General features: G+C 35.9%; 1 protein-coding gene across 1 annotated transcript in view; it reads left to right on the top strand.

The window, feature by feature from the left end:
• The window catches only part of CYSLTR1 (cysteinyl leukotriene receptor 1), a 35,803-nt gene extending 22,928 nt beyond the window's left edge, over positions 1-12,875 (top strand). Inside the window, exons 2-3 of the mRNA XM_012755360.2 lie at positions 7,223-7,298; positions 11,778-12,875. Of these exons, the coding sequence (XP_012610814.1) occupies positions 11,805-12,827 (1,023 nt within the window). The 5' untranslated portion in view covers positions 7,223-7,298; positions 11,778-11,804 and the 3' untranslated portion in view covers positions 12,828-12,875. The remainder of the gene's footprint in view (positions 1-7,222; positions 7,299-11,777) is intronic.
• Positions 12,876-13,602: the final 727 nt, after the last annotated feature.

Raw genomic sequence — 13,602 nt, 5'->3', positions numbered from 1 at the left:
AAACAGCGTTACGCACGGAACATCATAATAATAACCCACGAATATAAAAACAACCAAAACCCAAAGATATTAAAGGCCAGATATTACAATGGCTCAAGACAGAAATCATAGCAACAACATCCAACCCAACAGAATGATCAGTAATCTACCTTACCTATCAGTTCTCTCAATAAATGTGAATGGCTTAAACTCTCCATTCAAGAGGCATAGGCTGGCTGAATGGATAAGAAAATACAGGCCAAGTATATGCTGTCTTCAGGAAACACATCTAACCTGCAAGGATGCATATAGACTAAAAATAAAAGGGTGGAGATCAATATTCCAAGCAAATAGAAGCCAAAAGAAGGCTGGTGTGGCAGTTCTAATTTCAGACGATTTAGTTTTTAAACCAACAAAAGTAGTAAAAGACAAAGAGGGTCATTATATAATGGTGAAGGGCACAGTCCAACAAGAAGAGATAACAATTTTAAATATATATGCACCCAACTTAGGTGCACCCAGATTCCTAAAGCAAACCTTACTGGAGCTAAGCAAATGGATTAATAGCAACTCCATAATCGCCGGAGATTTCAACACGCCACTGACCGCACGAGACAGATACTCCAAACAGAAAATTAATAAAGAAATAATGGACTTAAACAAAACTCTAGAACAATTGGGTCTGACAGACATCTACAGAACATTCTACCCAAAATCCACTGAATATACGTTCTTCTCATCAGCTCACGGGACATTCTCTAAGATTGACCATATCCTAGGACACAAAGAAAATCTCAAGAAATTTAAAAAAATAGAAATCATACCATGTACCTTCTCAGATCACAGTGGAATAAAACTAGAAATCAACCCTAACAGAAACTTACATTTCTACACAAAAACGTGGAAATTAAACAACCTCCTACTAAATGATTACTTCGTAAATGAAGAAATCAAGACAGAAATAAAAAACTTCTATGAAGAAAACGACAATGGAGAGACAAGTTATCAACTCCTCTGGGACACAGCTAAAGCAGTTCTGAGAGGAAAGTTTATCTCCATAAATGCCTATAACCAAAAGACAAGAAGATCACAAATAGACAATCTAATGAAACGACTCAAAGAGCTGGAAAAAGAAGAACAGACCAACCCCAAACCCAGCAGAAGAAGTGAAATCAACAAGATCAAATCAGAACTAAACGAAATTGAAAACAGGAAAGCTATTCAGGAGATTAATAAAACAAAAAGTTGGTTCTTTGAAAAAATAAACAAAATTGACACACCATTGGCTAAGCTAACGAAAACCAGAAAAGAGAAATCTCTAATAAGCTCCATCAGGAATAAAAAAGGAGATATCACAACTGATCCCAAAGAGATACAAGATACAATTTATGAATACTACAAAAATCTTTATGCACACAAACTGGAAAATGTGGAGGAAATGGACAAATTTCTAGAAACACACAGCCTCCCTAGGCTCAACCAGGAAGAAATAGATTCCCTGAACAGACCAATCTCAACAGCTGAAATAGAAACAGCAATTAAAAATCTCCCTAAAAAGAAAAGTCCCGGTCCAGATGGCTTCACACCTGAATTTTACCATACTTACAAAGAAGAACTAGTACCTATCTTGCAGAAACTATTCCACAACATCGAGAAGGACGGAAACCTCCCCGACACCTTTTATGAAGCGAATATTACTCTGATACCAAAACCAGGAAAGGATGCAACAAAAAAAGAAAACTACAGACCAATATCCCTAATGAATATAGATGCAAAAATTTTCAACAAAATCTTAGCTAACCGAATCCAGACACTTATCAAAAAAATCATCCACCACGACCAAGTGGGCTTCATCCCAGGGATGCAGGGATGGTTCAACATACATAAATCTATAAATGCAATTCACCACATAAACAGAAGCAAAAACAAAGACCACATGATTCTTTCAATAGATGCAGAAAAAGCTTTTGACAAAATTCAACACCCTTTCATGATACGAACACTTAAGAAAATAGGCATAGAAGGGACATACCTAAAAATGAGACAAGCCAGATATGACAGACCCATAGCCAACATCATACTGAATGGGGAAAAATTGAAATCATTCCCACTTAGAACTGGAACCAGACAAGGCTGCCCACTATCTCCACTTCTGTTCAACATAGTGCTGGAAGTCTTGGCTACAGCAATCAGACAGGAAAATGGAATCAAAGGTATCCAAATAGGGGCAGAAGAGATCAAACTTTCACTGTTTGCTGATGATATGATATTGTATCTAGAAAACCCCAAGGATTCAACCAAAAAACTCCTGGAACTGATCAATGAATTTAGAAAAGTCTCAGGATACAAAATCAATACACAGAAATCAGAGGCATTCATATACGCCAACAACAATCTAATTGAGAACCAAATCAAAGACTCAATTCGCTTCACAATAGCAACAAAGAAATTAAAGTATCTAGGAATGTACTTAACCAAGGACGTAAAAGACCTCTACAGGGAGAACTATGAAACACTGAGGAAGGAAATAGCAGAGGATGTAAACAGATGGAAATCCATACCATGCTCGTGGATCGGCAGACTCAATATCATCAAAATGTCTATACTACCCAAACTGATCTACAGATTCAATGCAACACCTATTAAAATCCCATCAGCATTCTTCACAGATATAGAAAAAATAATTTTACACTTCATATGGAACCAAAGAAGACCCCGAATATCAAGAGCAATTCTAGGCAACAAAAACAAAATGGGAGGCATTAATATGCCAGATATCAAACTATACTACAAAGCTGTAGTAATTAAAACAATATGGTATTGGCACAAAAACAGGAATATTGACCAGTGGAACAGATGTGAGAATCCTGATATAAAACCATCCTCATATAGCCATCTAATCTTTGACAAAGCAGACAAAAATACACGCTGGGGAAAAGAATCCCTCTTCAATAAATGGTGCTGGGAAAACTGGATAGCCACCTGTAGAAGGCTAAAACAGGACCCACACCTTTCACCTCTCACAAAAACCAACTCACGCTGGATAACAGACTTAAACCTAAGATATGAAACTATTAGAACTCTAGAGGAAAAAGTTGGAAACACTCTCCTAGACATCGGCCTGGGCAAAGAGTTTATGAAGAAGTCCCCAAAGGCAATCACAGCAGCAACAAAAATAAATAAATGGGACATGATCAAACTACAAAGCTTCTGCACAGCCAAAGAAATAGTCATGAAAGTAAACAGACAACCTACAGAATGGGAGAAAATTTTTGCATCCTATGCATCCGATAAGGGACTGATAACTAGAATATACTTAGAACTCACGAAAATTAGGAAGAAAAAATCAAATAACCCCATTAAAAAGTGGGCAAAGGACTTGAACAGAAATTTTTCTAAAGAAGACAGAAGAATGGCCAACAAACATATGAAGAAATGCTCAACATCTCTAATCATCAGGGAAATGCAAATCAAAACCACAATGAGATATCACTTAACCCCAGTGAGAATGGCCTTTATCAAAAAATCTCCAAACAATAAATGGGGGCGTGGTTGCGGAGAGAGAGGAACACTCCTACACTGCCGTTGGGACTGCAAACTAGTTCAACCTCTGTGGAAAGCAATATGGAGATACCTTAAAGCAATACAAGTGAATCTACCATTTGATCCAGCAATCTCATTGCTGGGCATCTACCCAAATGATCCAGTGACACTCTACAAAAAAGACACCTGCACTCGAATGTTTATAGCAGCACAATTCATAATTGCAAGGCTGTGGAAACAGCCCAAGTGCCCATCAATCCAAGAATGGATTAATAAAATGTGGTTTATGTATACCATGGAGTACTATTCAGCTCTAAGAAACAATGGTGATATAGCACATCTTATATTTTCCTGGTTAGAGCTGGAACCCATACTACTAAGTGAAGTATCCCAAGAATGGAAAAACAAGCACCAGATATATTCTCCAGCAAACTGGTATTAACTGAGTAGCACCTAAGTGGACACATAGGTGCTACAGTAATAGGGTATTGGGCAGGTGGGAGGGGGGAGGGGGGCGGGTATATACTTACATAATGAGTGAGATGTGCACCATCTGGGGGATGGTCATGATGGAGACTCAGACTTTTGGGGGTAGGGGGGAAATGGGCATTTATTGAAACCTTAAAATCTGTACCCCCATAATATGCCAAAATAAAAAAAAAAAAAAGAAAAGGCAGTACTAAGAGGGAAGTGTATAGTACTAAATATCTACATTAAAGAGACAGAAAGATCACAAATTAACAACCTAATCTCAAAAATGAGGTAACTTTAAATCAGAAAATTAGCACTTTGTTTAGAAATCTCCATCAAATCTAGAACTACTATGCTGCTTTTAGGGGGTGTGACCAAGCCCCCTATTATCATACCTGATACATTGAAAGAGGGATTAAGTGAGTCTTTCTCTCAGATGTTCACCTGAGAGAGGCTCAGGCGACAACTCATAGTTTTAAGTTAAACTTGCAAAAACTTATGTTCGTGTTCCTCTTCTTGAAGCTATAGATCTCTTATCTTACTTTCAAGAAAAAAAATATCCTGGTCTTCATAGAATTATAGAATGGTAGACTAGAAGGGACTTTTGGAACCATATAATCCAAACCCGATTGTATTACAGATAAGTGGAGAGATCACAGAGAGGAAGTAATTTTCTCAAGATCACTCAATTGAATCATCCACCAGAGCCAAAAGTATGACCAGGTCTTCTGCCTACCAATCCTAGAAATTTTCCACCATGCCCATTGTCTTTCTCCATGCAAGGATTCCTGCTGATTTTGATAAGACATCAATTAAATGATAAAGAAAATGGATTAACCCAAATGAACTAATATTTAAAAGGCACCATACTATCTACAACAGGAAATACAAAAAGAATAAGACTTGTTTATTGCCTTTTCAGTCTAGTGAGACTGGGGTGGAATTAATAGGAAGTTTAAATTGAATGACCACAGAGATAACTAATGACAAAGCAATAAATGAAAATTATCAAGGAAGGTACAAAAACACACTACAGCACTTCAAACAAGAGAAATATGAAATTCAGTCGAGAAGATCAAGAATGGCTTTTTGTTTGTCTAGAAACATAAAAGAGGTATTATTACCTTTTCATTTAGTAGAAGATACTGGACTTGGATCACACTGAGCACAACAGTATGTAATTGATTCTTGCTCATATATAATTATATTTCAGCAGCAATTAAGTTGTATGGTGTATGAGCTGGAACCTTATAGTCTTAGAAAATCTCTGAGCTCTCTTATTTACGTTGTTCACTAAAACTTGATCAGGTTACAGGTTCAATAGAGGCTAAAGACTACTGGAAAGAGAATAACCTCTTCCTTATAAGAATAGTGGCTCCATAAATATTTGTTGACCTGAATTGAATTGGCCTTCACATGAGCCAAATAAAGGATTTGAGTAATTTCTGAATTTAACAGCTGAAATCAAAATCATATATACACAGCTTTACTTCATTATCTCACCTTCACCCACTCAATCACCCAGATAAGAGTGGTAGAATCCAATATTGGATCAAGCTTCTGCCGGAAAGAAGAGTCCTCAAGGAAACAAAAAAGGAAAGTGGGGCAAGGATTGAAAGTATTGAGTTCTTGCTATTTGCAAAGCTGGGAATTCCTAAAGGAGCCATAAAAGACCCCCTCAGATTACCAAACTTAAAAAAAAAAAAACACTACACTGTTGTCCATATAATGTGACATTTACTTACTTGTGCATGTAAAGATTGGGCTAAATTGTAATTGCACAGCCTCCATGGAAATGGATAACTAGATAGTGCATTAGGCTGGTAATATAACACTTCTCATACATGGATCTTAGAAATTCATAAACTTTCTTTCTCTTTCCACATTAGGGAGAAATATAAGCTTTGTATAAACATAAAACTGTGACAGCCAAAGTTAATTTTCTTCACAGATGAGTGCAATCATATGATTTCAAGATCAGAAAGGATCTTTATACATTACATTCAACATTCTGTCACTACATCTTTATTGATACATAGAGACCCAGGACAAGCTGGAAAAACTTTTTTTTAAAAGTTTACTACCTGATTAACAAAACATAAAAGCCAACTGTGAGTAATTCCCTACCTGCAACCCACACTTTACCCAGATTATAGTAGTTTACCTATGTCAACTCCTTACATGGAGAAGGCAAGACAACTTGGAGAGGGAGAAGAAACTGGAAATCTGAAAAATGATTATCTGAGTAAAGTGTGTACTCAAACTACCACATTGTAGCTGTAGGTTCACTTTCCTGCTTTTAAAACTAGACTATGTTTTATATTTTTGCATTTCCTTTATTTTCCTTTTGATTTTCTTTATTCTTTTTTCAATAGAGTTCCTTTGGAAGGTTCCAGCCCATTTCTACTTGTTAAGAATAAACTAGAGGAAGGTGTTTATTTTGTTGGCCTCTGGTGGGTGACCTTGTAGACAGGAATGAAAGTTGTTATAGGAGAACAAAAATTTAGAAGAAAAGCATTCAGGTTGCTACTGCTTTAAGAAAATTTGTCTCTGCTCATTTCTTGGAGATTTGTTATACTTTGTTAGATTCTCAGATATAATTTAATTGAAGAGAAGAGACATACACTTATGAAAAGTTAACTACACAAGGTTACAAAACAGTCGATTCCCAAAAATATATATGTTAATTAGTGGTATAAACAATAAATGTTATTATGAGTTCATAAGGAGAAGAGTCCAAGGTCCTTTAAGTCATTCTTCCTTCAGGGAAAACTATCCCTAAGCCATCCAAGACAGATGTACTTCATAGTTTTAATATTCTAATGCCTATTCCTAGCAAACTAGATCCAGATGTGAACTTACAAATTATTTCCCCTTTGAACTTTATAATGAACTGTCTGGAAGAGAAAATGGGAAACATGATGGTTCCATAAAGAGAGGAATATTTTATAATACCATGTTCATTTTTAGATACATAAGCTACTTGCACACAGCAGCAAAAATCTGTGACTAGCCCTGGTCTGTATTCCAAATTTCCCCCCTGGGAATTTAAAAATGGATACAGGGGAAAGAAGGAGGCAAGAAATCCAATGACTATCCCTAAATCTGTCAGTAAAGCTTTGATGTTCCATCACATACTCTGGATCTGTACTTAAGGCTGCTAAACTCCCATAACACTTGTGGACTTCTTTTAAGGCTGTTAATTTCCTTTTCAATCTTATGATTTCAGCTTGGGCTTCCTCTGATATTACACCATAAGAAGCACTGACTACCATAAGAAGGAACATTTGCAGTGCCAGAAAGAGGTATGGCTCCCATTTTTCAAAAGAACCTTGCTTTTTCAACTTGCAATTATCTTAACAAAGTAACTTCCTTTATCATCTGCACTAAAATGAAATCAATTCCATTTATGTTTATTGCTTTCTATTATTAATCAATTAACGATCCATTTATTTTGTGCTAAGATGACTCATACTATGTGATATTGTAACCCCTTCACACTTCTGAGCTATCACTTCTCTCCCCCTTCAGACTATGAGCTGCTTGAAGGCAGGGATAGGGTCTTAGGCATCTTAGGTTTCCAAGGAAAGTCTCTGTATCCATCTACTGGGTATCACATTATTGAGGGATTGCAGTAAATTCTATAAAAATTAATTAAATGCTGTTTCAGACAAGTAAAGCCATCATCTGTGACATGAGTGGCTTGGCCTAAATGATCTTTACCCCTGTAGTATTCACTACTCGTCTGAGGGTTTTACAATCCTCTTTTTATAGCATAATATAAATCATTAACTTGACTTAATCATAATTAAACAATTGAACCCAAATATCAAAATTTCTAGGAAAGTTTATTTTGGTCTATAAGGACTGGGAAGTTTATTAACAGGACTAGAGATCATCTGTTTCTTCGTATGTTTTTAATGGTATTTATCAGTTATATTTGACATCTTTTATTCAAAGATCTGAGAATTTCAAATTTATTAATATTTATAACCTGTAACAAATAAACAAATAATTAGTCTATGTCAATGATATGGGTGTTAGTCTTGTGATTTAGTACATTCCTTAATATTTTAGGAAGCAACATTACTTACATGGCAACTTTAGGCTCCAAGACTGGAAAGGTTTTCAATTATATTGAAATGAGAAGATAATTCTAAATGGTTTTAAATGATAAATAATATCTTCAAATTATAAACTTGTTCTACGATTCACTTACTAATTCACTCAATTAACACTTATTGAGCACTTACGGTCAAGGTACATATGTGCTACGCCCTGTGTGGGATGCTTTCTTATATATCAACCAGATAGTCTGGAAGGGAAGATAACACATTTATACAAATCACTGATTTGTTATATAGATTTAAAGTTCTATAGAGGTTCATTAAAGATACAAATTACTTTGGACAGAAGCTAAGGGAAAACTTAGTCAAGAAGTATAATTTGAGTTGGATGAATAGTTTTCGCATATGCATAGATGGAGGAAAGGGCATTTCAGAAAGGAGAAAATAGAAATTCAAGAAGAAATGCCATGAAAAAAGACAGATGGGTGGGAAAACTTGTGACACATATCCCTGGTATACTAAAATATTTGTTCCTTGACCTATACTAGTGTGCCAAGGGAGAAGTGATAGAGAAACTGGGAAAGATAAATTGCAGTCAGACTGTAAGGAGCCTTAATTAGAATGCCAAGAAATCTGGATTTTATTCTGAAGGCACTCGGGGTCATGGAAGGTTTTAAAGCACAGACATGTCATACTTGGAAGCTACAGTGTGTCAAAAATTATTCTGGAAAGGGTTTGTAGCAAGATAGATTGAGGACTGATGGTGGTAGGAAGGGCTACTGGTAATTATCTACAATACCTTTCAAGTGTGGTTTTCTCAAAGGCTCTGTCAGCAGAGGGTAAAATTATGGTTTCCAGAGGCTGGGGACATGTTGGTCAAAGGGTAAAAAGTTTCAGTTAAAGATGAATAAGTTCTGGGGAGCTAATGGACAGCCTGGTCACTGTAGATAATAACAGCGCATTGTATACTTGAAATTTGCTAAGAAAGTGGGTCTTTTTTTTACTTATTAAATGAGGTCTATTTATTAAGAGGTCACTGAACAAGAAAGAAATATTGGCATCAACTTTTGGTCTCTACTCCCTAACCTATAATAAAGCAAGGTTTTTCAACACATTGACTTCCATGCTAGAAAAAAAATTTTCCTTGGGGCCACAGTGTTTTATTACAAAAATAGAATAAAATAAAATAAATAAAATAAAATAATATAAAATAATATGATATATATTATATTATAATATATAATTATATGATATATTATATATAATATAATATATTATATATGATATATATAATATATTATATAATATATATAATTATATATAATAAAATAAAATAGAATAAAATAAAATAAAAACTGAAAACAATCTTTTCTAATGTAATGTAAAATTTGTTACTTTTTATTGTTTTCTGTGCGTGGGTTACATGCAACTTGAAAAATAGTTCATGCAGCACCCAAGGTAAAGAGATCTGTGAGTTACATATGTTTCATGAGGCCCTGGGCTCAAAACTAGCATTAAATACAGCTCACGTGGCAGTTAATGTGTTAATACATTCTCACCACACACACACACACACACACACACAATGGTATGTGAGGTGATAGATGTGTCAATTAACTTGATTTAGGTAATCATGTCACAATGTATATATATAACAAATCATCACATTGTATACATTTAGTATATGTAATTTTTGTCAATCGTACCTCCATAGAGCTGCAGTGCAGGGCGGGGAGGAAGGCTGTATCAAAAATCTCAACAGCACCATCTAGTGCCTTTCAGCATAATACTACCCAGTTTGGGGAAAGCACCTAATAAAAGCCTAATGAAAAAGATTGGATTAACTTTAGGCAATTTCTCTTTATTCCACAACTGCACCCGAGTTCAGAGAACCAATGGTGAAAGAGGTAGGTAACTGGAAAGTAAACTGAGAAATAATGCAGAGGTTGAGAATAGTGGTCTCATTTTTCTCTATGATCTCAGAGTGATTCCTGTTCAATTTTTTATCTTGTACCAATAATTCTTGGTGGAAAAACATAATGACTTTTTTAATAAAAGAAAAAAATGGAACAACTAGTTGGGATGGCTAGATGGATGGATGGCACATTCCAAACAGCAAATATAATTGTTAGCAGTAGTAAATATGGAAGTTATATCCTACCTATAACCACTACCATAGTGATCTGGTTTTGTATCCCTGGTACAGATCAGTCCCCACTATGGCTGGCAGTTCGTACACACTTAAATAGCCTTCTCACCTTAAAAACCCCAGCCCCTCTCTTACCAGGGAGCAGGCGTTGTGTAAAAGGCCAATAAATCAGACTTCAATCAAAGATTATCTGCTATATTATTAATATATATTGAAGAGTTGCTTCCACCTTTGTAAAGAATAAAAGAGGAAAATCTGAAGGAACACTAAAGAAATCACTACTTCCACGCTACAGTGTCCCATCCCAAGCTCTCTGTAAAGAATTCTGATTGACTGCTCTGATTGATAGAGCTGAACTAGGCTAGACCAAGTTCCAACCTCTTGCTAAGAGAGAAATGACTGTAGATTGCTGAACAGTAAGGCTTTCAGTAAAAGTCTAGGAAGAGAATGAGGATGAATGAGTATAATTTCCTCACCCAACAGGTATATTCCAACTAGTTATGCCAAATCTTTCCTCTGAGCCTTAAATTATGGTACAGACTTTAGAAATGTATTTCACCTCTCTGGAACTTTTTTTTTTTTTTTTTTTTTGAGACAGAGTGTCGCTTTGTTGTCCAGGCTAGAGTGAGTGCCGTGGAGTCAGCCTAGCTCACAGCAACCTCAAACTCCTGGGCTCAAGCAATCCTACTGCCTCAGCCTCTTGAGTAGTTGGGACTACAGGCATGCGCCACCATGCCTGGCTAATTTTTTCTATATATATTAGTTGGCCAATTAATTTCTTTCTATTTATAGTAGAGATGGGGTCTCACTCTTGCTCAGGCTGGTTTCGAACTCCTGACCTTGAGCAATCCGCCCGCCTCAGCCTCCCAGAGAGCTAGGATTACAAGTGTGAGCCACTGAGCCCGGCCTCTGGAACGTTTTTGATATCATTAAAATAAGTAAATGGCTTCTGAGGTTTCTCCAGCCATGGGGTTCTGTGGTTCTAAATAGAATCAACCATGTACTAGATTAAGAATCTCCTCTAGGGGAGGGAGTTTCATTAATAACAAATTAGATTATTTTCCCTAAATATGAGCAGCACTCAGCAGATGTTACCTAGGAAGACGACTTCTTGAGAAAACCAAGCATTTTCATCCAGATTTCACTTTCTAAGAAAATTCAAAGCTCTTCCAATAGATTAGATAGATAGATATTCATATATATCAAACTACTATCTATAAAGCTTTTCTCCAATAGAAAAACTCATTTAAAAGGAATATATACAGAATAGTACTAGAGTAATATGACTTAAAATATAGGAGAGCTATTTTATCTAGGTCTTAAAGATTAAGAGGAAGTCCATCAGAAAAACATAGGTGGGAAAGGATAAAAGAATAGTTTTCTGGGTGCCTGTAGGACTTAAGCCCTTCTCCTAAAGGCAGGGTACAGCTGAATCCCTCTCATTGTGTCACCACCCTTGCTTCGTGCTATGGTCGAAAAGTATATATAGTGACACTATGAAATGAAACATTAGTACTTTCTGTAATTTATGGTCTAGCAAAAATTAATGATTTTTTAATATATTTTAGGCACCAAGCAGACCTTCCTAGAGAAACATGGATGGAGCTGGAAATCTAACAGTGTCTTCTGCCAGTAATAACACATGCCATGACACTATTGATGACTTCCGCAATCAAGTGTATTCTACTTTGTACTCTATGATCTCTGTTGTAGGCTTCTTTGGCAATGGTTTTGTACTCTATGTCCTCATAAAAACGTATCATGAGAAATCAGCCTTCCAAGTATACATGATTAATTTAGCAGTAGCAGATCTACTTTGTGTGTGCACACTGCCTCTCCGCGTGGTCTATTATGTTCACAAAGGCATTTGGCTCTTTGGTGATTTTTTGTGCCGCCTCAGCACCTATGCCTTGTATGTCAACCTTTATTGTAGCATCTTCTTTATGACAGCCATGAGCTTTTTCCGGTGTGTTGCAATAGTTTTCCCAGTCCAGAACATTAATTTGGTTACACAGAAAAAAGCCAGGTTTGTGTGTGTTGGCATCTGGATTTTTGTAAGTTTGACGAGTTCTCCATTTTTAATGGCCAAACCTTACAAAGATGAGAAAAATAATACCAAGTGCTTTGAGCCTCCACAGGACAATCAAGCTAAAAATCATGTTTTGATCTTGCATTATGTGTCATTATTTGTTGGCTTCATCATCCCTTTTGTTATTATAATTGTCTGTTACACAATGATCATTCTTACCTTACTAAAAAATTCAATGAAGAAAAATCTATCAAGTCGTAAAAAGGCTATAGGAATGATCATAGTTGTGACAGCTGCCTTTTTAATCAGCTTCATGCCATATCATATTCAACGAACCATCCACCTTCATTTTTTACACAATGAAACTAAACCCTGTGATTCTGTCCTTAGAATGCAGAAGTCAGTAGTCATAACCTTGTCTCTGGCTGCATCAAATTGTTGCTTTGACCCTCTCCTATATTTCTTTTCAGGGGGCAACTTTAGGAGAAGGCTATCTACATTTAGAAAGCATTCTTTGTCCAGCATGACTTATATACCCAAGAAGAAGGCCTCCTTGCCAGAAAAAGGAGAAGAAACATGTAAAGAATAGTTTAAGCCCATCTCCACTGCCAACCAATTAAAATAGTTTCCCCAACAAGTATTTTCTTAAATCATTTATAATAAAAATAAAATTTTCTATTAATAATTTACAAACACTTAACTATGTGTGCCTATAAATCTATCTCATTTATGTATTCACATTATTATATATTTAAGATATTTTAAGTGCTAAAATTCCTCAACTATGAACCAAATTATAAATAATTTTTGACCATTTATGGGAAGGTAGAGAATATTTGTGTATTTGCACTGTAAAACATCAGTGTGAGGTCAAGATTTTTCGTCTTCAACTAAAATCTTTACAAAGCATAAGAACTAGACTTTAAGATATAAAATTAGCAAATAGTTCTCAATCATCCTAACATATTCCTTTGCATGTATGCCATTAGATGAGAACTGGAGGTGACACAGCAGCTACATAAAATATACTGTCAGCCTCCTTTGTAGTACTGATTGGCTAGGCAAGGTGGGGGCCATTTCTTCCAGCAGAGAATATGCATGTGCTGGGACAAACTAGTATTCAGCCAAATGGCCCTAAAGGCTCGATGCAATGTATAACCTGGAAACTTATGAAAATAAATCTAGTCAGAAGCCAGTTTGTCTCCAGTTTTTTCTGCCCCTGCCCTAGGCCCACAAAAGAGAATAATGAAGTTTTTATTGCTCATTGAGATTCCTATAGGGAGTTCTCTTCCTCCATAATATATAATGCTTCCTTAAGAAGCATGACAAAAAAAAAGAAGAAGCATGACAACTGGTACTCCATT

This window comes from Microcebus murinus, chromosome X (genome assembly GCF_040939455.1).
Source record: "Microcebus murinus isolate Inina chromosome X, M.murinus_Inina_mat1.0, whole genome shotgun sequence".
Classification (NCBI taxonomy): domain Eukaryota; kingdom Metazoa; phylum Chordata; class Mammalia; order Primates; family Cheirogaleidae; genus Microcebus; species Microcebus murinus.
This window is presented reverse-complemented; position numbering and strand designations above follow the sequence as displayed.